Source organism: Varanus komodoensis, unplaced genomic scaffold (assembly GCF_004798865.1).
Source record: "Varanus komodoensis strain SLA01 unplaced genomic scaffold, ASM479886v1 scaffold11, whole genome shotgun sequence".
In the NCBI taxonomy this organism is placed as follows: Eukaryota; Metazoa; Chordata; class Lepidosauria; order Squamata; family Varanidae; genus Varanus; species Varanus komodoensis.
The window spans coordinates 1,689,351-1,713,633 of record NW_025335317.1 but is presented as its reverse complement, the minus strand read 5'-3'; the positions used below and the strand labels follow the sequence as shown (position 1 = coordinate 1,713,633).

Genomic DNA, 24,283 nt, shown 5'->3' with positions numbered 1-24,283 from the left:
CTCTAAGTCCCTCAAAGGCTGTCACAAGGAGGAACGTCTAGATCTCTTCTTGCTGATGCCAGAGCACAGGACACAGAATAATCAAGTTGTGACAGCCCAGGTTCAGGCTGGACATCACGAGAAGCTTCCTCACTGCCAGAGCAATACGACAGTGGAACCAGCTGCCTAGAGAGGTGCTGGGCTCTCCCACACCGGAGACATTCAGAAAGAAACTGGGCAGCGCTCTGAGTGGGAGGGTGTAAATGGGTGTCCTGCACCAGCAGGGGGTTGGACCTGATGGCCTTCGTGGCCCCTTCCAACTCTACTATTCTACAATTCCATGATAACAGGAGATCTAGTGATCAATGCACTGGATATCTGTTCTCTTTGAAACTTATTTCCTCCACTCAAGTAAAAATATGTTTTCTACCCACAGAATCCAAACTGGGAGGATACCAAAATGCATAATTGTGTTCTGTAGCATATATGTCTCTGTGGTTCTGGTCATGTCTGTTCAAGAACCTGGTGCAAGTTACAGGCAGTACAATAAATCATAGATTGATTGTATATAATTTTAATCATTCCTCTATGAAACTGACTCCCCAGCTTTGACTGGGGCTTCTCACTGCGTTTGCTTAGCTTGAGCTGTCCTTTTCTGTCGCAAATGCACCAGGTCACAGAGGTCTTTTATGAGACTATGCTGGTCCTCCGTTCGTTCAGGTGGAAAAGAACAGATTTTTTTCAGTAGTTTCTGAAGGCTGGATAAGATACTTCTGATCTTCAGAACCTTGGAGTGGCTTAGCTGTCTCCCAGCTTCAGAACTTTTAAGGAAATGCAGCATGTTTGGATCTTTCAGCTGCAAAAATCCAAGCCAGAAAAATACAGCTTGCACCAGAAGCAAACAAAGTGAAAGTTGCATTTACCCCGTAAGGATTCGACCAAGCTTTAGCTGAAGCATATTTAGCTGGAAACACCTCTGGACACAACTACATTCACCTGTTAAAGTCCACAAATACAGAACCTCCCTAAGCATTGCCTTTCTAAGTAGGGCAAACCACCTAGGCCAACACGCACCTCCTACCCAAAGCCAGCGCGAGACCTGCCGCTTCCTGCAGAAACTCTGCTCCTGAAGCCACCGGCGTGAGTTGTGCGGTCTTGGTTGAGCCCTGGACAATCTGAACTCGGGTACCTTTTCTCCTGGCAGGGCAGCACGGAACTGGGAAACCATGTGATTTTGGAGCACCAGAAGCGAAAGGAGGGCAGGACAGTTCACTGCTGAGCTTCCTTCTCCGTCCGCCCTGCCCTTTCCTCCTGGCCAGGCTGCTCCGGTTGAGCCAAGATCCCACGATCAGTGGATCCATCACGGAATCCATTGCATAAATGAAGTGGTGACTAGTGTGTTGGCCAGTCTACTGAAAGGCGCATGACTTCCCATGGAAAGCGCACTTGGAGAAAAAGGTCCAGGGTCTCATGGGGTGGGGGAAGACCCCAGCAGCGGCAGCACCTTTGCAATGCCACGTGGCAACATTTTGAACCATTTTACTGGAAAGATGCATGGAAAAGGCTTCTATTAAATGCACCATGATACTAACATGGCCTACAGGTTTGCACGACACAAGTCATGGTCAGTTTTTATGCAGGATGAAGTCCCGTTTACCTGCAGAGGTTTTACACAGAGAAACATGAAAACTACGATTGTTGACAATGAAGTACAAAAAATATACAAAGAAGTGAAAACAAATCACATGATTTTGCTCAAAGTATATACCAGATGTTCTTTTTTGGGAGTGTTGAATTCCCTCTCATGGGATGAGGGATCCCTTCCATAAATATCTATTATTTAAAGGAGTAAAATACTATAGTCATACACAGCCGATCATGAGCTATCCATACTCATTCTTCAGCTTTCCATTTTGATTTAGCCAAAGTGAACCACATCCTTCCACCGCAAGAGTGCATCTGAGATTTCCCGTCTGTACCGGGGGGGCCTCAGGCACTTACTTTGAGTCTTGCACCAACGTTCAGTTGGAGGCAGTCATGAAGCTTAGTGAAAGTTAGGAAAATCTGATCCTGGGCTTCAATTTTAACCTGAATGCAAACATTCAGCTGAATGCAGATGGGCTGGAAAGGTGGTGCATGAACATGGCAATCGGTGTCCCACCAGTTCCAGTGTTTCAGTCTTACTCCTTTTGGATCAAAGTAGGAACCAAGGCAAAGATCCAGATTAACCCTGTTGAGAGCAAACAAATTAAAACACTTACATTCTGTGATTTTTGGTAAAGGGAGAACAGATACAGCAGTAAAATTCCCAGCCACGAGCACCTCAAAACACATCGGCCCCTCATTGTGGGGGTTTATTGCAGCTTCACTTACTTTCATGCATGAATCTGTGCAGATATAAGTCATGATTTTAACGTCTCTGGAGTCTATTACTGGGCAGATTGTAACAAGGAGTCCATTATTTGACAGAGGAATCCAATGAGAGGTAAAAGAACAGAAAGAAACGGCTTTTGGCTAGAGGGAAGTATTAATATTTGCATTCAGTATTGCAATATGCATATTAATATGTGCATTATTGTTAATGGGGAGCAATATGCTCAGCAACATTCCAACAGCATCCCAAATATTCTCCCAGTAGGGCTTAGAGTGTCTTGTGAATGCAGTCACTGACTGGGACTACACAGCATGATAAGCTGGGATAGTTTTTCAGGTTGTCTGAATCCAGCCAGGATAGTTATCAACCCATGACACGTGGTTCAGGCAAAAGGCACGCAAGCCGGGGGTGCACGGCGTCGTGTGAATCCCGTCGCTGCCAGATGGACGTGCCTGGATGTGCCTGGACCAGCCGCTTGCCCCTCTGCGTAACCTCACCGTCTTACGAGGGCGAAGCGGGAGCGGGGGCTCTTCACTGCCACGCAGAGCTCCTTGGCTAGCGGGCAGAGCAACGCACAGCACACGTCTGTCACGTCCAGTCCACCTTGCCTCGACGCCAATGGCCTGAGGAACATGCGGGCCCTTTTGGCGCTGGCCGGCGTCAGCAGCTGCACTCAGATGGAGCCGCTTCACCTCAGCCCAGACTCCCAGCGCTGCATGTTTTAGTGATCATGTCAAGACTGAAAAGTCTCTGGGATTAAAAGCTGGCATGGCAGAATGGCTGATCGTGAGTACCAAGGAATGCTTGTTTGGCATTATTTTCATTGAGCTCTTGGGGAAAGCCCTTTCCACGCCACGGATTCCCTGCTGCAAATGGGAATTCCACCCCACAGGTGGAACCCACCACTGACTCCAGGGGGATTTATCGCTTCCTAGAGGAACCCCCAACTCTAGCAGAGACACCTGGAAGAGCCAGGTTGGCAGAGCTCCGCTCTGGGACACCTGCTGCTCTGCCTCCCCCAGGAAGCAGCATCTCTGCTTGCTTCAGGTTGCCCTGGAAGTGCTCGATGGCTTTGCTGGAGTCTGGAGGCTGCTTGCACAACTGACTCGGTGCGGTTGCAAGTCCTCCCGCATCCTGGGCTGTGTGTGCAGGACAGTCCCTGGGGCAGAGAAGGCCTCAGGCACGCTGCTGCCATCTGTCCGGGCCACATTCAGGTGAAGGAGTTGGTACCTATGGAAACCGAACGTTCAGAACACTTCATTCCACTGTGTACTGAAATGATTTTGGACAATTTAAAGTTGGGAAATCTGCAGATACTGCCAAGCCTTGTGCAGAATCCACTGCCTGCCTGCCTGCCTGCCTGCCTTCATTTTCTATTAACCTACATGGGCCTCTGGGCAGTTCACAAAATCAATTATCCAAGCTTTAGAAAGAAGCTACAAAACACCTGTGCCACTTGAAAGGACCGATTGAAGGCTGTCTCCCTACCTACCTGAGTTTTCCATTTTGATAATAACACGCTGCAAAGCCTTGATTGGAGAAGAAAGCCTGAACTGCATGAGAAGGGCTGTCGCTGAGAAGTATGTAGGTGTACTGAACGTCCTTTAGGTAGGTAATGAGGACAGCAATATTACCTGATGGGTAGCTAAATTAAGCGCTAAGGAAAGAAACCTTCACATCCATGCAAGACCCCTTAGCCTTAGAGTTCCCTTTTATTTTATTTTTATGTCCTTCTATCCTTTTCCCAAGATAATTGTATTTCCTCTAATCCCTTCCTCCGAAACCCTCTTACGGTTTCCCATACTTCCCCAGAACAGTCCCAGGATGAAATGTCTTTCCATCTCAAATCCTGCATCATCCCTCTAAAAGTCTAGTTACTGCTGGATATTAAATTTGGCCTGTTCCATCTGGAAACAGAAGAAAGAATATCTTTCCATCAGGATAGTATCTTTTCACAAACTTCTCAGGATGGCAAATCTGAGGGAAAAGCAAAATAAAATATGAAAAATAAGAGCAAGCCAGTTTACACTCCTTCTGGAATGCTGCACAAATACTAGAATATATTGGAGGAAATAAATCATGGATATCAGCATGAAAATCAGAGGATGTGTCTGTTTATGAATGTTTAATAATTGGTTCTAATTATTAGTTTAATAAATAGTTCTGCAGATGAATTGGCCAACATCAAGGCCAAAAATTAAGAATACTTTAATATATCAGAACAAAGAAACCAGCCAGAGGGACACTTAGGCCATTGGATGATAATGGAATTAAAGGAGCCCTAAAGGGGGATAAGGAGATTGTGGAGAAGCAGGACGAATTCTTTTAATCTGTCTTCACAGCCAGGGAAACAGAAGACACCTATTCCTGAACTCATGTATTCAAGGAGTCTAAGGAATTAAGGAAGACAATGATGATAGACAAAAACGTGACAAAAGATGAAATTCTCAATCCTATTGACAAACCTGAAAGTTGATAAATGGCTAGACCAAGATGAAATCCATCCTGGAGTTCTTAAAAAGTTGAAATTAAAGAAATTGCTGACTTGCTTAAAGATAAACATAATGTGTCCCTAGGATTAAGCCTCTCTACCAGAGGACAGGAGAAAGGCCAAAGCAACAGCAATCTTTACAAAGGGATCCAGAGCAAGTGAGGGAATTACAAGCTTTAATGTCTTAATCACAGCCTTACTGTCTGTTCCGGGTAAATTCCTCGAAAGCAGGACTAAAGGCAGAATCAGTCGGCACAGAGAGGGAAAGCTCAGCTGGGAAAGGATCAACACTTCTCCTGCAAAGGTAAGTCCTGCCTCACTATTAGAGTTACTTGGGAGTATCAATAAGCATGTGGACAGGGCGACTCATGTGGTCATTGTTCACTGGACGTCCGAAAGACTTTTGACGAAGTCCCTCCCCAAGGCTCCCGAGCAAATTTAGCGCTCGTGAAAAGGTGGGGAAGGGGGTTGTCCTGTGGATCAGTTAAGGAACTGGTCGAAGAACAGAAGCAGAACATGGGAAAAACATTGTTCCCAATGGACGGATGGAAGCAGTGGGGTCCCCCCGGCGTTCTGCATTAGGACTGATGCTTTTTGACCATAAATAGCCTGGAATTGGAACTAAGCAGTGAAGTGGCCAAGTTTGTTGATAACACTCAACTAAAATCAAAATGGATTGTGGGGAGCGCCAGAGGGGTCTCTCCAAGCTGGGAGAATGAGCCTCAAATGGCAATGCAGTCCAGTGTAAGCAAGGGTAAAGTAACGCATGCTGGGGCCAAAAAACCCCACTTCAGGTATAGGCTGATGGGATCTGATGGGAGCCGAGGGAGCAGTGCTGATCAAAACCCGATTTTGGGGTCGTGGTGGAAACGTTGTCCCAATGTGCTCTGAAGAGGAAAAACTCCAGGCATAGCGTTCTGGTCCCTGAACCTGACAAGGATCCTTACTGAGTTGGGAAAGGTGCTGAGAAGGGCAACTAAAACGACCAGAGCTGGAGCAACTCCATTGTGAGGAACAGTTACAACAGCCTCATTGTTTCGCTTAGGAAAATAGTGACTTGACAGGGGTGCTTAAAATTGTGCATGGGGTGCAGAGAGTGGAAAGGGAGGCATTTAATGCAAGAACCTGGGGTGATCCCATGAGGCTGCCTGGTGAGAGATTCAAGCTAGATCAGAGGAAGTACAGCTGAACACAGCGTGTAGGGAAACGGTGGACTTCGCTGCCACAGGAAATAGCGATGGCCACCAATCTGAGGGGATTGGGCAAATTCATGGAGGAGAAGGAGGTCAATGGCTGCCGGCCAGTTGCTGAGCCCCATGGGAGGGTGCATCTCTTGTGCTCCCCCCTCCCAGTGCTTGAGCTGGTTTGCCATTGTGAGAACAGAGGGCTAGACTAGATGGACCACCGTCCTATTACAGCATGGCTTTTCCTACGTTCGTAGAGGGCACCGCAGTATGTGCGAGTCGTCACAATAAATTAGGGTATCTATTCACCTTTAATTGCTCTGCTTTGAATTCCACATCTATCTTCAGTAGTTCTTTGGGCTGTGGAGGACGCTTCTTAGCAGCTGTTTGAGGCTTTGGCGGATGGTCCGATAATCGGAATTTAATTGTGGTACCTAAAAGGGTTGTGAGAGGAGATTATTGGCACATTTGGAGTGTAAGCCTGTAACGTCGATGACGCTTCTGGGAAGGGATGTATAGAATGCATCATTACCACAAGATAAATGGATGGCAGTACCATAGCACCCTTGGCTCCAGCCCTCATCTTTCCTGTTGGTTTTGGGGGAAAGATGAGTCATCTTTGTCTGAAGTGTGAAGTTGGGACATACTGGGTGGGAATTTCAGCAGGGAAAATATAACAACCAAGTGTCCTCCGGGGCTGTCTGCTTTGCTAGATGCAAGTAGGAACAATGTGACAGGAAACGTTTTTGGAATTTTGGAAGGAGGTAGAAGGGGAATTGGATGCTCTTGATTCTGAAACCAACACAAGCTTTGTACTCACATTGGCCAAACCTCATAAACTGCTTAAGTATTTCTCTGTAGCTCTCAAAGCCTCGCTCCTCTAGCCTGGGGAAATATATTTGAAAATAATTTATAGTGACAAACATTTCATTCCACATGTCTGGATCAGAACAGGGGAGTAGACTGGATTCAGCAAAGCCCATGCCGTGAGCAGGAGGAGGCAACTTCACTCCATTCTCTGGGCTCCTGAGTATACGTGCACTTTCCTGGGAAACCCAAAGCTTTGCCGAGATGAGCTGGGCTTCATGCACCCAAATAGCATGATTTTCCTTTGTTTTTCTGAATGTGGGAGTGGGAGGGAGCCCCACTTCTGTTCCTAGGGCACATTCTGCCAGGGGCTTCGAAACTTTGCTTTCCAGGAGGGACGAGATGGCTATTCTTCTAACAACACCAAGCTTTGCTATGAAGAAAGCCTAAAGCTGGTTTTCAGACATCCTAAGTCCTCAGCACCTGCACCCATATTTGCAGATTTCTTTTATGGGGCCCCTCTTCGATGTGCACCTTTCTAATATGTACTGCCCCCCCAAAAAAAACCAAAAATAAAAAGGGAAAGTTAAATAAATCGCACCACCAAATCCTTTTGCACACCACTGCCTGTCTGCAACTATTGTTCTGAAATTTGGGTTGGTCCCCCTGGAGGGGCCACCAGCCCTGCAATCATCATTAAGCAAAAGTTACTGACACCCCACCCATTTTTCTTTTAAAGCAAACCACAGAGATAGGTAAAACCTTCACAGTGCTTTCCCTGGCGCGTGGGGGGTGGAGCTGCCCCCCAGAGCCATTGTGCCTGCAAATATCGTGCAGTTCTGCACAAGAGGGGGAAAGCAATAGCCGCGTTTGGCTTTCCCACGATAGGCAGGGGGAAAGCATGACGCACAGGATTTCAGAACCTGGGCCCAGGCGCAGTCCCAAATCAAAGTGGACTGACTCTGGATCTCCTCTCAAAGTGTTGCAGAAGCTCCAGTTCAGAATGGGAAGTCTGGGCATCCTCCCAGTCTGAATGCAAAGTGCTCGCCAATTCATGAGGGCCCCTTTCTCCAGGGGCCTGATCCACCTCCTCTTTCCTCAACTGGAAGGACCACACAGATCCCTTGACTCCAAGCTGGGCCAGGGGACTCAGTGCTGAGGAGCTGGGTCACCTCCCCGGTGCAGCAGCCCTGGTGTGGCTGTTGAGAAAGCAGATTGTGTTGTTTGTGGCAAACACCTCTGCTCTCTGCTCAGCCACACATAGGCATATGTGGCACTACATTTCTTTCTTTCTTTTTTCCATTTGTATGCCGCCCCATAGCCAAAGTCTCTCTGGGTGGCTCACAGTGCAATATAAATATATTTAAAACTCAGGGAAAAATAAATAACAACAAACAAACCATAAAACATAGTAAAATTAAAATACAACGCCAATATGCATTAGGTTTTTCAAAAGTTCCAAGTGCTCAGCCAAAATGGAGTGATGTATCTATTTAAAGCTTTTATACGCCGTCCCGATACTAAAAGTCTCTGGGTGGCTTCATTGCCTTGTCTGAACGAGGGCACATTGAAAGGGAGAGAGTGGGGGCAGGGGGCTCAAATCCATGCCTGGGAAGGCTTTAAAGATTAAGGAGGGTTCTGCCTCTTTGGGCTCCTCTCAGTGGCAGGCACTTTTGCCACGGGTGGCCTTGGAGGCAGCAGTTACTCTATGCTCAGGAAGTGCTCGGCACGGCAGCTGAGGGGCCTCCCTCCCTCCGGAGGGATCCACCCCAAGGTCGCTCACTCGTCCTTTATCAGCTTCTTAGTCTTGCTCTCCATCAGCGCCTGCGAAAGGCGTGGGTGAGGACTGATGTCGATTTCGCTTTCAGGGGCATTGCTTTCCAGGAGCTCCTGGACCACACACTCAAAGACCTCTTTGTATGTTCTGCAACAGAGAAACTACAAAAGGCACAATCCTCAGAGGAGCGCTACTCTGAGATGGGAATTTGTCTTTCAGTATAAAATAACCTCTGGGAAAAGCACAACAGTTTAGAAGAGTGGAGTCGGGAGGGCTGGTCAGGCCATCTCGCGGGAGCACAAGTCCCTGCCAAGCGGCTGTCCCAGTGCCCCTTGGATGCCCCCGTGTGGGAGAGCCCCCCACCTGCCTCGGGCACGGGCTCCATCACCCCTCTGCTCTGACAGCCAGGAGTGGTGTTCTGATATCCGGCCAGAGTCTGGCTTCCCGTAATTTCAGCCCGTTATTCCATGTCTTGCACTCTGCAGTAATCAAGAATTGCTCCTGGTTCTCCTCACTGTGACAGCCTTTCAAGTTCCTCTAAATCAGATGATGCTCAGTGGCCTTACTCACAAGTAGGTCACACAGTCTTCAGTGGTGCAGACTCTCTGGAAAGTCCACAAAGGAGGTGTGTGTTGTGCCTATTTGCTTTTGAGCAGAGGCACACCAGGGGGGCGGGGGGTGTCAGCCGGGCTCACCCCAGGAAGGTTGAGAGGCCAGGAGCCAGATTCCTTTGTGAAGGGGCAAGAGGAGCTGTCAATCCACCCTCTCTTAATTAAAATGCCTCTATTATTTTACTTCTTTGCATTTGTGCATAGTTATTTGAGCTAAAAACTAAACACAAAAACAAAGGAACCTTAAAGGGCCATTTTATGGATTGGTTTTTATTTCTTATATTTATATCCCACCCTTTTTCTTTCCAAGGAACTCAAGGTGGCTTTACATAATTCTTGTCTTCTTGATCTTCTCCTCATAACAACAACAACAACCCTGTGAGACAGGCTGGGCTGAGAGTCTGCGACTGGCCCAAACTTACCCAGGGAGGTCCATGGCTGAACAGGGACTCAAACCCAGAACACCTGAATCCCAGTCCAGTGCTCTTGATGCAGATACAGTACCATTTAGGTTATAGCTCTGCATTTTTGCATAGACACACAGAACTTTGATTTGGTGTTGCAAGCCGTTACAGTGCAAAGTCTTAATTTTATATTTCTATAACTGTGTTGCCCTGTAATTACTGTGAGCAAAGCGGGGTGATACAGGATGGATTAGATGCTGTTAATTAGATGCTGTTAGATGCCAGGAAGTGCTTCCTGATGGTTAGGACCCCGAGGGTGTGGAATGGGCTTCCATGGGAGGCGGTTGAGGCCCCATCGGTGTGGGTGTTCAAGGATAGGCTGGACACGCACATGGTGGGCATGTCGTGAGCGGAGCCGGCTGGAGCCGGGGGTCAGACCAGATGGCCCGGGAGGCCCCTTCTGTCATGCTCTGTTTCCATGTTTCTAATTATAGTTCCCTCCGCCCCCATCTCACCGCACTCACAGCCTCCACTGCAAAACCGAAAGGGTATGTTTGGGGTCAGTGTTCCCCTGCTTCCATTTTCTGCCAGTCCAGTTCTTTAGAGTCTCACATAGATCTTAACCAGGTAAACCCCAGCGCCTTGGTGCTATTTTAAAGCACACTTTGTCCAACTGGGAACGCTAATTCTGAGACTCAGACATTGGTCAGAACAGCGAATTGCCCATCATGAGGTTCTACGCACATTTTCTACTGCTTCTGGTTTCTCATTCAGTTCCTCTGCTGTTGGTATAGGCATAAGGTGACTGCTGCAAAACTCACAGCAACCAAGGTGGCACAGATCTGTGATGGAGTGGTCCTCGAAGGGGGAGAAGCAGGCAAACAAGCAAGACAAATGGTTAAAGCAAACACACACAGACAAATTTCAAATGCAGCTGGTTGCAGTTAAGCCTCACAGTCAAATAACCTTCTCATATACTTTTGGAAAAATCACATTTTTATTGGCTAATCCATTATAAGGAGACTGTCTTTTCAGGGATTGCTGAAAAGTTTTGTTTTCATTTCATGGGAAATCCATGTTTGTATCTCTGGAAAAAATGCTTTAAAAGCTAACAGACATTTTCTGTGGAGGAGTAGGAATTTCTTCCGCTCCTTAAGCTTCCAGGTCTTCAAGGTGATCCTTAGTTCCTGTCACCCGCTCGCGGCACCCCAGTATTTTGACTAGATGCTGCCATGTGATAACGGTATCAACATGCATTTTGCCACATTGCATGATGAACATAATGTGGGTTTCATTTAATTCCTACATGGAAGTGTCTTCTATGGAGAAAAGGAGTCGCATCCTTTGTTTAAATTGCTGGACGAAAGAGCTACCAACAAATTATCCATTTCAGAAAGGGAAGGCTACACTTAATTCAGTAGAATTTCCTTGCACAGCTCCCGGGATCCCTTCCAGGCCTCCCCTTCCAACCTTTTAGCCTCACCTCAGCTTGGAACAGGGTCGTCATCTCTACAAGTTCCTCTTCAACTGGAAGAAAGCCTAATTTGAAATATCACGACAAATGCATTGGAAGTCTTTCAGCAGGAAAAACAGAGCTGAAAGCAGAGCAACCCTTTACTCTGTTTCATCTTTTTTTCTACTTTGTCCAAAATGTAACAGACACTGGTTGCAAACCCGAGGGATAGGCATCACCCGTGCAGCATCCCTTCGAGATAATCCAGTCTTACACCTCCCCAAGCCCTTCTCAGCTGTGCCAAAAATCACGAGACACAACCAGAAAGACGCCATCTCAGAAGACTAATGTAGAAGTTTCCATATTTAGACTGGAATAGATGTTGGTTTGGAGCAGAAAAGGGAGACGTCAAAGAAACGCAGGTTCCCGAATTGCTGCTCTGTCCCACCCCCAGCGGAGGAGCCCTCTAAGAGGAGCTGGTGCCGGGGAACCTGGGTTGCCTAGACCTTCGGGGGTTCACTGCGAGGCCAGCCCTGCTGCGGGAGGGAGCACTGCCTCAGGGGCAGGCCAAGGTTCCTGCCAGTCACCGGGGCCCCTTTGCAAAGAGTGCCGTGCCCACGGAGGGCTCCTCGCGAGCAGCCTTGGCAACGAGGCCCTCCTTCCCAGCAGAGCTGTGGGCCAGCACCGCACTGCAGGTCCAGCACTCACAGCGCCGCCCTCCTGGGCACCGCTGGGCCACGTGCCGGTTCCCGCCCTGCGCTCCCAGTGCTCTTGCTGTGGCTGCGATGCTGCCCGTCTCCCGGGGCTTCTAGGACGGGGGTTTCAACCCCCCGTCCGCGGAGCAGCACCAGCTGCAGGGGCTCTCCTGCCAGTCCATGGCGGGGGGGGGTGCACCCCGCTCACTGCAGACTGGCACGGGGCTGGCTATGCTCCCCCACCTGTTCCTTGGCTGGCGTGGCGTTTGCAGGAGGCGTGCCGGTGGCCAAGGTGGGGCCGGGCAGGGGAGAGACAGCTGGGTGGGAGCCGAATGGGAGCCACGCGGCACCGATTTCGGGTTTTTGCTCTTTCGTTGGCATTTTTTGTTGCTGGGTTTCTGGTCGTTTTGGAAATTTTTCATTTTTTGGGTATTGTCTTTGGAAATCAATACACAGAATACTGTGTTACGTGTACGACGCTTTTTGGTCCTTGAGGTGGTTTCCCTGCTTTTGCTGGTCCACAGCTGCGGAAAGGCTGAAAACCACAGATCTAGAACCCTGGAGGTGCACAAGCCGTCGGAAGGCGTGTGCGCGCTGGGCTCCGCGTGTGTGCCCACATAGCGAAACGTGCCTGCGTGCGCTTTGCTCCTGGTTCTACGTGGCCCCGAAGAACGTTCTGTAAGGTGCTCCTCGGCAAGAACTTTTGCACAGCACCGAATGCCACTTGCGGAGTGGCAGAGTTTGCAAATAAGCTGCAGCGTCCTTTGGAAGCCTCGGCTGCGGCGAGCATGTGGTGACGCGGACTTGCGAACTCAGATCATAATGCGAAAGGTAGGCTAAAGGGCAGCAGGAGCTACTAAAACTCTGGGCTTTGCAGGTTGTCAAAACAGGCTATACAAGCAACCACTGGGAATACTGAGGTGTTAATTCCAGTGTGGTGCCCCGTGACAGAGAGGTGCTGGCAGGGGTCTGCCCCATTGTTACTGTTACCTGGAAGGGGGCCTTCACACCTGGCCCTGCACAGGCGGTTGTGGAACAGTACACAAATGGGACACCCAGCAACTTCTTCCCCTGATTTGACGTACCTCTACTGGCCAGCTCCTCTTCTCTTCCGTCTCCTCTGCGGTGGGATTTCTCTGTGAAAACAGCACCTCAGTCCTTGAACACCTACCTGAGGCACACTCATCCGAATGCATTTGCTTATGCATAGAGCCAGGAATCAGGTGCAGAGCACGCACAGGCAGGGCAGGGCTACCTCTGCCATCAGGCAGCTCTGAGCAGGAAGTATCGGGACAGCACTTTGGGGAACTATTCTATCCGGGCGTTCCGGGTCTCTGTTGTTTAGAGAGGGGAGGGGAGGGGAGTGCACCGACCCTGCCCCCCGCATCATCACCCTCGCACCCGTTACGTGCAAAGGCTGACTTGCGTGCAACCGAGAGCAGTCTTTGCTTCCGGGGTGCTTGCGGCAGTCCAAGTCATCCAGCGTCCCAGGCCTTATGGGGAAAATCGCTCTTCAGGCGCAAGGGGCGACAGGAGGGACAGCCCACATGAGCTGGCCTGCCGGGCATGGCTTTCGGGCTAACAGTTCCAGCCCTGCCGCCCTGTCCAGTCCTGGTTCACATCCTGAGGCAACAGCCTTGGACGGCTCCATCTTGGGAGAAACTAATGCAGCCCCATTCATCTGGGGTGGGCCGTGCATCCACACACACATACGCCTCTCTTGACTGCCGCAACTATCCGATGGCAAACGTAAGACTCCATTCTAGAAGGATCCATTTGAATTGGGACAAGGAATGGCTCTGGCATTCCTGTATCTGAGATTTCACTGAAGTACCTTTACTCATTAGAGTTCATTGTTCATCCAAAGGATTGTTTCTAAAGATCAATAAATCCTGACAGGAGAGTATTTAGTTGTGCTTACCAAATAATGTTCAGCAAACATTGCTATTCTAGAACTCACCCTCAGTTTCTGCACGGTCATGTTTCTGCTTTCTATCCATACTTCTGTGGTCCATTTTCTTTCCTCCTATATGAGGAATATTGGAAACATTACCAAACATTACCTAACTCTTATCCCAAATATTGATAGTACAGATTTTATGGAATATCTTTCTATCCTGTTTTCACATTTCTCCTTATTACTATGCAAGGCCTATCATCTTGCAGTAGTCCAGGGTAAAGCAGCTTAACGCAAAGAAAGCAGGCGTGTAAAACAACTATTTAAATGCAAACAAACAACACCAATACCAGTCACACCATTTTTCAATGCAAACACAGGGCTGTATCTTTTTAAATAGCATACTCTTCTGCAGGCAGAACTATTTCTTTCAGGACAGCCACCCGAGTGGGATGGTGTGACATGGTGTCCTGCAACAGCAGGGGGCTGGACTCGGCAGCCTTTGTGGTTCCTTCCAACTCTGCTCTTCTGGGGCCCTGTGATTTGATTAAGTCCAGCACAATTGCCTTATGCGTGTGCTTTGCTCACTTGAATCTGTGGATGACATATCAGAATAACTCCATTCTGTCTGAGTCTCCAAATCAGCAACTTCGTGTTTTCTGTCAAAGGGAAAAGAAATTTTCAGAGGAGACTTCCTGGGGTTGTGGGGGGGGGGGGAGATGTTCCACATAAATGCTGCTGTCTCAGGGGGACTATTTATATATTCCAAGTATTCTTATCCCATCTTTCCACATATAAGCTCTTCCAGGGCACCTTACAAAGTAACATCAAATTTCATTTTTAAAACCACAACAAGCATTACCAACATAGAACATTTTCTCAGACTCTTCCCATGGAGCAACTGTTGGGAGACAGCCCTGTGCTGGGAGGAAGACTCGCGCTTACATTCTGAGCAAGATAGCCCAGAGTTTCATTACCTTGCCTGACCCTTGCTCAGAAATCTAGCACAGCTCTGAGACTATAACAGTTTAATAACTGGCTTAATGGGTTACCTGGACATAGTTCAATCACTGATCTAAATGTGCTGCAGAAAAGAACGTTACTGAAGGTAAATGATAGTCCCCTTACTTCAAAGATGCAGTCTCAAGTACAGAAGATCTTGTCTGGTGATCTGAAGGAAGGGAACAAAACAATAGAAGAAAATAAGTAGATGATTTTTTTTCTTTTGCCATTTCACTGGCTTTATTGATAGCAGATATATTCTCAATGCATTTCTGTAGCCCATCATTCCATAGCTTCTTCTCCAGGTCCCCACATCTTTCTTTAATTTTCCCAGTAAAACCCAGCAAAGAGAGATCTTGTCCCTCTTTACTGATGAGGACTCACAGCTAAGAAACAGCAATTCGCTGATTCTGCAGAAGAAAATCGGCCTCCTCTCAAGGTTAGTAGCTTCAAAGGTTGGATGCAGCCAGAAATGTTATAATAATAATAATAATGCCTTTTGGCCCCCAAGTTTAATCTTTAATGTCTATATCAGTGCTTTGGTCCAGACTTTGAAAAGGGTAAATCCACATGCTCTGAAAATGGCAAATAGGGAACACACTTCCTATTACACATACTCATCCCACAAAGCAGGTTTTGCGGGGTTTGTATTGTTTAAAACTTGCAAAGACTTGGGCAAAAAGAAGGCACATATCTTTAGGAAGCAAATCCTCAATCAGTTCACTTTGGACTTGCTTAGAAACTGCCTATCTGAACGTCCCTTTCTTCTCCTGTGTCAGGAACGGTGTGTATCTACTGTTTATGCTTATTGTGTACATGTGAAATAGACAAACCAAACTTTTTAAAATGATGTCGTGAACACTTAGCATAAATTTATTGGTTTTATTGTTGCTGTTTTCCTTCCCCCTGTCATATTAGCAATTTTAAAATAAAAATATCAGAAGCTAAAAATGATGTTCAGAAATTCAGTCACAGATATTCTGCATATAATATATTCTGCCACCCAGGCTATAAAATACTTCAAGAAAACCACGTCAAACTATAAATCAGGGAAACAATCTGCAGCTACCTTTTTCTGAAACGGCTTCAACCTTTTTTGGGCAATCTTCAGAGCTATCTTCTTTGTGAGGAACCATGGAAGCTGTCTCTGAATCTTTTTCCTCGGACAGATTCTGCTTCTTGCTTCCATCAGTACTAGTTTCACTCCTGTTTAAAAACTGATTGCTCTGCTTTACAAAGGCTTCGACTGACAGTCTGGTGAGAACAGATCCAGCAACAGGATATTCCTCTTCCAGTTTTTTAACATTTTCTACAGTGAGACGCAAGCTGGAAGGTTTGAGCTCCAGCAGCTGGCATCCAGAAGGCATTATTTCCAACTGGGACTGGACTTTACCCTCCTCTGCTGGGGACTCCGACGAATTCGGTCCATTCGACATATTTTCAATGCCTAAAGTAGACTGAACTCTGAAAGGGAGGGAGGGCAGTTTATCATCACTGCAGCCTTTCAATCACCAGTGGAAAGAAATGGCCATCCCTGCTGCCATTAAACTTCCACAGTGTTCAGTTTGAGTTGATACTTGAGTCATCAGTTTCAGAAATTCACGATAGATCTAAAAGTTCCTGTATTATTAGCTAAGATCGTTCTCCTCTATACTGGAATCCCACCTGATAGAAACATCCCTTCAGGCATGTGCAAAATGTTCCCAAACAGGCTTGAACTCTGGCCTAGCCTTATTTTGGAATGAAACACTGGTAGAGACCCCCTGCTAACATGCATTAAAGAGGAGAAGCCCAAAGGAACAGAATCACAGCTTTAAAATCTCGACTGCAGCCCGAGCCTGGTCCCTTACAGCTATGCACTGGGCTGGGGCCACACTGGCAATGCTATGCATGTCTAGCAGGCAGCTGCAGTCGACTGTAATTCCTCAGATCTCTCCTGGATCCTTTTTCTTTTTTTAATTGGCGCTACATTGGCCATTGTCCAGTTCACTGGAACAGGGGCTAATTTTAGGGACATGTTAACATAGCTAGGTTGAAACTGTTTTCTGCATGGAACAGGGAGTGCCCGGGCGTGCAGGCCACACAGCACCTCTGCGGTCTTGCCCTTCATGCCCAGAAGCGGCAAGATCTAAGGCAACGTGCGTGTGAGCGCCGTTTTGCTTGCTTCTTGCTAGTCAGAGTCCGCGTTCTCTCCATGGTGTGGTCCAAGGGCTTGGCAGTACAAAAAACTTGCCTGGCCCAGGAATGACCGTCCTTACCCCGTTTCTGTTGCATCCCTTCCTCTAAGGAACTAACAGCAGCACACGTGCGGGCTAACCCAATCCGTATTCACAGTTCTGTGAAGTACACTGGGGAGAGAGACTGGCTGAATGGAAGCTTAAACACGGGTCTTTCCGGCCCAAGTCTAACTCTGCCATTTCCACACTGGCGGTAACGAGTCGTACAGCTGTCTGAACCTGCAAGAGCCACTTGAAAAGACACATGAATATGAAGAGCACCAGTATTGCGTATGGTATACCACTCGTGTTCCTCGAAACAATCAGCTCACACAGGTGGTGTAAGGGATCCATTTACAAGGGCAAAACTAGGAGGAGCAATAATGCATCCCCACCGGTTACAAAGTTAGCCAATGCCTACAACTGGTATTTCACCCTACGTCCAGTAGCTGCAATATTTTACAATGATTCTCAGAAACTATTATTTGGGAACGCTTGATGGGGACTCCAACTGAAGCCAAAATGGATTTGAAAAATTACCTCCTTCATTCAGAACTGAGCTGGGCTGTGGCCAGGTCCTTGGATGCAGCTTCCATGTCACAATGGTGCTGACACACCCTTCTGTTGCATGGCTCCGTGACAGGCTGCCCCAGGACTAGAAACCAGCTCAAAGCAAGAAGAGGAGTAAGCAGCCCTCCTTTCATTATGCAGTCTCAGGTGTAAGGCCAGCGCAAAAACCGAAAGCACCGGGAAACCACGAAAAGCATTTTTCAGAAAGAAGACAAGTAAGTATAATGATTCTGTCAAGTGCATCCCCATACTTCAGGCATCGCTCCCCAGCCTCTCGTATCCACCTCAGCTAACTGGCACACCTAGCTTCAAGCCTGTACAACCTGTTTTATCCCAAAGAAGGAAAAACAAGAACAAAACCCTTCCTTCTGCAGACCACATGGTGAAGTTTGAAGATGAGAAGATAGAGTGGCAGCCAGCTCCAATTGGGGCTCTGTAATATTACACACAAGGTGGAGTAGGACAGGGGGAAGAGAGAAGCTCGTGATTTCAACATACTCTGGGAAGGCCTGACAAACACAAAATAACACTTGTTCAAAAATTTAAAAAGTAGAATCCCCAAACCACCTGGTGAGGACTGAGCATTACTCTTCCAGGAGCACAAACCTTGAAGAAATCATTTATGAAGAGATGTGATCTCATTAAGCCCCCTTCTCAGTTTGTGGTGTTCTAGAGGGTGATTAGGTGCTAAAAGAAAATGGTTGGCCTTCCTAAATCCGGTGTTTTATAATGCTAAGGACTCTGACTGCTTTGCTGTGAAAGGAATTCAGGGATCAGGGCAAATCAGAACCGGAAGCAAGTGCTTTGCCCCCTAATCCGCCGAACAACCTACAAGGGGGCAAAGTATGAGACAGTTTAAAGGAGCCTGGAAGTGGAGTAAAATTAGGTCTGGGGTTATATATGCTGTGATGATTTTTCCCCAGTCACAATTTTCCACCTGCTTGCCATCCGGGAAGGGAGGAAAAATACCGCACACCACATTGCACTGCAGAAGCTGCTTAAGTCCCGAGTCTAGCAGTCTTATGCTCGAAGATTTTGCAAATATTTCCTGTCTACTGCTGTGTTGTCTACTTTTGTGTTCCACTCAGCTAGGATTACCAACTTTATTAATTTCATTCCATGTCTATGCTGCCCCGTAACCCAAAGGTTCTCTGGGTGGCTTATAAACATTTTGGTGCATTATTCCTTTCCGCATAAAAATTTTCTGCTGCTTCTTCTTCAGCAACTGTTGTTGGAGCACAGAACCGATTGGTGGCCATGTCTATAGGCTTCCACTAATTCTGATCGATGTTGCTCAGTCAGATTTCACATAGGAGCCTCTCACTGCCTGTGCTCACCTTGCCTCTGCATTGCAGCCACTCCATTTCTTCTGAGTTTGTCATTTGCAGAATAAAACACTTTGTGTGATTGGAAATGTCCACTCCAGGTCACCCACACCAAGTACCGAGATGTTTCGCCACTCCTTTTTGTGCTTTACGGTTTCCAGTTTGCTTTGGTTCATACCTCCGTCATGCTGAGTCTTGGTGTTACGCATGTGTTAGGCAGCGTGGGACGTTCCTTTCCCCTCTGTGCATGCCAGCCGCTAGACCTCCCCTCGGCTTTGGCCTAGTTGCGTCATGAGCAACAGGGCTGCTTGTACTGGTCCCTTGCTCTTCCCCTGGAGCTCCCCGCATGCCTCCCCACCTGGGAGTCTCTTCTCCTGCCACTCTCTCTTGCTGAATGTGGGATTGTTTCATCATAGGGGTTTCAAGGAGAGAAGATGCAGAAGTCGTTTCCCATAGCTTTCTTCCGCTCAGGAGCTAACCAGCGTTAGTTTGAGTGTCGCTGCCGTTGTCTGTGAATGATCCTCTGCCAGCGTTGCCTTCAACTGTGCTGGCTGCCCCGTAGCTGCCCTTCAGGGGTTTCTCTGCTCCGTTCCCATCAGAGATACCCCTTCTCTTCTGCAGATGTGCGTGTTGCTCCCACAGAAGGTGGATGCAGGTTAGCCTGGTGCCTTTGCTTCCATCATTCAGCCTGGGGTGACCCTGGTAGGAGACCACCCTACCAAGGCAGTCTGGCTCCCAGAGTCTTTGACACTCTTGATCCCCTCACCATGTTAAGGTGTTCCAGGTAGACTTACCACTTTTCTTGAAATTCTCCTATGAACGACTTTACAAGCCCATCGTGCTTAACTTGTCGGAGGACAAGTAAAGGAATTCTCATAGAGGAAATCTGCTCATGCTTAAAGACCTCCTACTAGACCTGTGGGAATCTACTTCCTATTAACTTGAGAACAGTTTTGCATTCTTGCGTAATTTTAAATAACGTCTTCATGACTAATGCAATGTATTTTGGGTCTTGGTATATTGTTTCAACAGCATGAATCTCAGAGCTCGGCATTGCTTATTACCAGGAGAAAATTGTTCCGTGTGTCTCTTTTCATTTTCTGCAGTAATCCAGCACCACAGTCTCCCTTACATGCAGCTACTGGACGGGGAAGATGGATTACATCCCACCAAAGGTCAAGCTCAGTGATGACACCTTCATCTTCCTAGATGGCAAGTGGGTGAACGAAAGCTACATTCAATCAGCGTTCCCTTCCTCTGCGGAATCCCACAAGAAGCACTCCAATAAGGTGTACAACGACTGGTCCCTCTGGGAGGAGAACAAGGCCCTCTGGGAGGAGAACAAGGCTCTCCGAGTGGAAAACCGGGCTCTTCGGGAAGAGAACAAAGCCCTGCAGTGCTTAAGGATGGAGAACAAAGGCATCCAGGTGATCTATGATGAGAGCCTCCAGCAGGTCCTCCAGCACCAGAAGAAGCCCTTGGTGGCTCTTCCAGTCATGGGTGGACTCCAGGATGGTATAGAAAACAAACTCCATCCAGTTATCCAAGAAGAGAGCAAAGCCCTCCAGCTCCTTCGGGAAAATAATGTGGTTTTGAAGGTCTTCCCCGAGGAAAAGAAACCTCCTGCAGCCCCACAGAAGGAAAAGCCGTCCACTCAGTTGTTAGCAAAGGAGGACGTCCCCTCCCAGGACACCAGCCAGACGATAGTCCAGGAAACTCAAAACAGACCGGCACTGACCGAAGCAGCACAAGCTGCCCAAGAAAGCCAAGAGGAGGTCGGTGCAGTGCAAGTGCACGGAAAAAGCAAAACCTCTTTATTGCCATTAGACGATAATGAGGCACTTGATGCTCTCCAGAAAGTGAACCAAACTGTACTCTTTCTCCTAAGAGAAAAACGTGTGGCTATGGAACAGAAGCTGGACCTCCTGACTATTCAAGGAGGAAACAAGATGCTTCAAGAGGAGAACAACAAACTGAAGTTCCAGCAAAATGCCATCAAAGGTGCCATCAGTAAGATTATTGCTCAGATGGGTGTCCTGCAAGAGGAACTGAACTCTTTTACTTCCACCTAAGAGTCAGAAGAAGACTGAGGGTTGCTGAAACCAGCATGGCCACAGGGAGAGAGGGTAGGCTGAATACCAGGCAGCTCACATGTGCAACATCACCTCTCCTGTGATGTAGAGCCTAATAAAGGTCAGTTGCGGAATCAGAAAAACAGTGGGTTTTTTAAACGTTTACAATTATCTCACGTTCCCTTTACAAAGCACTTCACCTAATCTTTAAGCAAGGATCTAGAAATGTCCTGGCTTCGTATTTTTAATTATTTGGTGTTATTTGTTCAGCTTCCTGAATATACGCACCCTTTGAGTCCGAGCTGGCCGTCAGCTCTGCTTGAACACAAGGCTAGGCCATTTAGCTGCACATTAATGAACCTGATTAAGCTGTGGGCATGCAAAGGGGAAGAGACGAGAAGCACTCGATTCCTGATTTAAGCTGAGCACGGTCGTCATTGACCTGGTTTGTACTATCTACTTAGCCAGAGCAGACATGAAGCCACGGTGGCTCAGTGTGCTGTCCAAATTTGATTCTCACGGGATGGTTGGTCACAGCTTGTAAGCCATTCTAGCACACTGCAGCTTCCTGTGGGATTTCCTTAACCAGCTGGGCCTAGTGCATTATCTGAACCAGATGATGGTTTCAGAAAAACACAGAACAGGAAAGTTGTAAGGGGCCAAGAAGCCCATTGGATCCAATGGCAAGAAGTTCTCTCTCTCTCTCTCTCTCTGAAATATAGAGTAAAATTGGGACGCAACAGGAATATTTACCGTCTGGGCAACACAAGGCTAAAAGTTTGTGCCTGCTCTATATTTTTCTGATGGAGGAATTTTCCTTTCTAAGTGTGGTGTTTGTGTGAATGCAGAACTAGGGCTTGTTCTGACTGTGCTCAGGAAGCAACCGGTACGTGCGTGCTGCAGTGTAACCAGCGGGATTCTGGAGCAGCAGCAGGTGGAGCCAGTGAGGTTTGGTGGCAACGTGGCGAGGCGAGGCAGGAACCAGATCTAGCAAGTGCCAGGGAAGGCACTGCAGGGACGGGTTTGCTCTCCCACCAGCTGTCGTGAGCTGGGTCCCTCCCTTCGCACATTCAAAGCCACAGAGCCTTCTTGTAAAATGTTCTTTATTGACCAGTGTTTCCAGGTGCAGAGTGGATCTAGGATTCCCCTCCAGGAACTCTCCTTCTGAACAAGCCCCTTCGGGTGGGGCCTTCTGAAAGCAGGCATGACTCCTGCCTGCACGCCGGTCAACAAACCAGGCTGCCCTCCTCTGCTGATGAAGCATCACGGAATCCAGAGCCAGGCCTGGCTCGTCCGTGTCCGAGAAACGCCCGTTCTGAGTCCTCTCCCACTGGCTGTACCACTTGGTCCTTCCCAGCAACTGCCTGCCCACGTGGAGAGCCTGGCCTCGAGAAGGGCGGCCCCACTTCTCTCCTCTCAGTGCCCCAGCATGGCCCCCATGCTCACCCCCCGCCCCCAGGCCTCTCCGCCTCCCTGTCTTCCGATTCTCCTGGGGACCGTCCAGCAGCCATTGTCCTCATGCCCAACATCAGCCCCCTTCCTAGGAGGGCTCCCCGGGGAAGGGCTGCTTCACCCCGGCTTCTGAGGGAACTGAACCGGGAATGGACACATCTAAGTAAGGTGGGGCATGGATGCAGACTGTTTGCACTTCAATCTCTTCCTCCCCTGCAACAGAATGTGGGGCAGAGCTGCCTCCGGGAGCAGAGGGGGTGCCTGGCCAGGAGCAGGGACAAGCGGCAACAGTGAAAATACTGGGTGTATTTTCAGCAATGGGAGCCACACGGGTCTGAACACCACACCGGGCTGATTTGCAGTTGGGAAGCAGCTGGTATGGTGCTCTGCCAATTTCCTGGAGGGGGAGGGGGAAGGTGAACACTCAGCAAACAACAAGAACCAACCCCCACATGCCAATATATGCCCTGCTGGCAGCAAGCGGCAGCAACCCCTTTGTATGTGGACTTAGCCTGCTTCAATTGTTCCTTCAGCAGAGCATGCACAGAGTGCAATTCTTGCAAGAAGTCCACTGGCACAGCTGAGGGGGCAGCGTGGAGCAGCGTGGCTTGGGATGAGTTGTCTGGTTGGCACAGGATTTCATCAGGCCATCCCAACCTGGCACTGACTCAACGCACAGCAGAATCAGTGCAGCAACAGAGGTATTAAGCAGGAAGATTTTGTGTTAGCTCCTTTGACATTGTTCTTTGTGCCTTTCAAAACCAAAACCTAAAACAAAATTAAAAAATAAAGCATTACAGCTTTCCAACCTCAAATTTGAGTGAATGCATTATGAGTGCCATCCCTACATATTTTATGCATAGCAGAATTTAGTACTATTATTAGAGAGAATTATACACAGACTTCAAAAAAGCAGACCAGATATCCTAGCAGTCATCCGTTTGTGCAGTACACTAAACATCAACTGTTCAAAATCTGAAAATGTCTTCAAATCCTCAGCCCATTCGGTTATTGACCTTCCAGTGTTCTAACATGAAACTTTCAGCTGTCAAAGGGTCATGCAGAGTTCATTGACGACCTTGGCTTAAGTTCTGAGAGATGGGTAGTAGAACATGCATTAAGTGAAGGGACGGCATACAAAAACTCTCAATAAATAAATAAATAAAATTACCAAGAACTTTCTACCTTAACATTCATCCCTATTATTAGGCTGAGGATCTTGTATCATTTTATTGTTTATTGCCATTGAGGTTTTGATTGTTTTATGTAGTCTTTGTTTTATGATTTTGTTATGTAAACCATCCAGAGAGCCAAGAGGCTATTGCAACTGTATACAAAAATGTTAAACAAACACATAAATAAGAATGACTAGATGGAGCTCACTTCACTTTGGGCATGTTGCCAAGAAGGCAAAACTCCAGCCTTGGCTTCAAAGCTTTTGGAGCCAAGACATTTTTATTCAGCATGTTTTTAGATTGGATTTGTTTGCTGCTGTCTTCTTTACTGCCAGCTCTTACTGGGTTGTTGTGCTTATTTCCTCCTGTGCTATGTATTTTTTGTATTTATATTCTATTCTAATCCTATTTGTTTATTCGCTATTGTTATTGATTTTAATCTGCATTTTATCTCCATTTTCTATTGCACTGTGAGCCACCCAGAGAGCATTGGATTATGGGGCGGCATACACATGTGACAGATGAATGGATGAATCCACCCCACCCCTGCAATGCTGGTGGCTGTGCACAAGCGGCTCAGGCCCGAGGCCCTGCAAAGGGCTCCTGGCCCCGAACGGGACGGCCGACCAGCCCAAGGCCGCTGCAGCTTCTCTTAGCGGGATCCTTCAAAGCCGGGTCAGTGTTTACAGCTTGTGCATGCATGAGATTTATACCCTGCTTTGTCCACACAGCAAATCAAAGCGGCTTACTGCACCACCAGCTCCTCCTGCTGTCTCACTCTTATCCCCCCAACTACCAC

The 24,283-nt window shown here is 47.8% G+C and overlaps 2 protein-coding genes across 2 annotated transcripts; one reads left to right on the top strand and one right to left on the bottom strand.

Annotated features, from left to right (window-relative positions):
* Positions 1-601: 601 nt before the first annotated feature.
* Positions 602-16,110, bottom strand: ERICH6B (glutamate rich 6B). The gene is made up of 12 exons (XM_044420050.1): positions 15,744-16,110; positions 14,801-14,843; positions 14,239-14,331; positions 13,184-13,286; positions 10,372-10,485; positions 8,619-8,773; positions 6,849-6,913; positions 6,338-6,462; positions 4,242-4,330; positions 3,846-3,998; positions 1,981-2,209; positions 602-835 (listed from the first exon to the last, which is right to left on the bottom strand). The coding sequence occupies exons 1-12, from the start codon at positions 16,108-16,110 to the stop codon at positions 602-604; spliced, it is 1,770 nt and encodes a 589-aa protein (XP_044275985.1).
* A 3,829-nt stretch (positions 16,111-19,939) lies between these two features.
* CBY2 (chibby family member 2) lies at positions 19,940-20,857 on the top strand. The gene has a single exon (XM_044420048.1). The coding sequence runs from the start codon at positions 19,940-19,942 to the stop codon at positions 20,855-20,857; it is 918 nt and encodes a 305-aa protein (XP_044275983.1).
* The last annotated feature ends 3,426 nt before the right edge of the window (positions 20,858-24,283 follow it).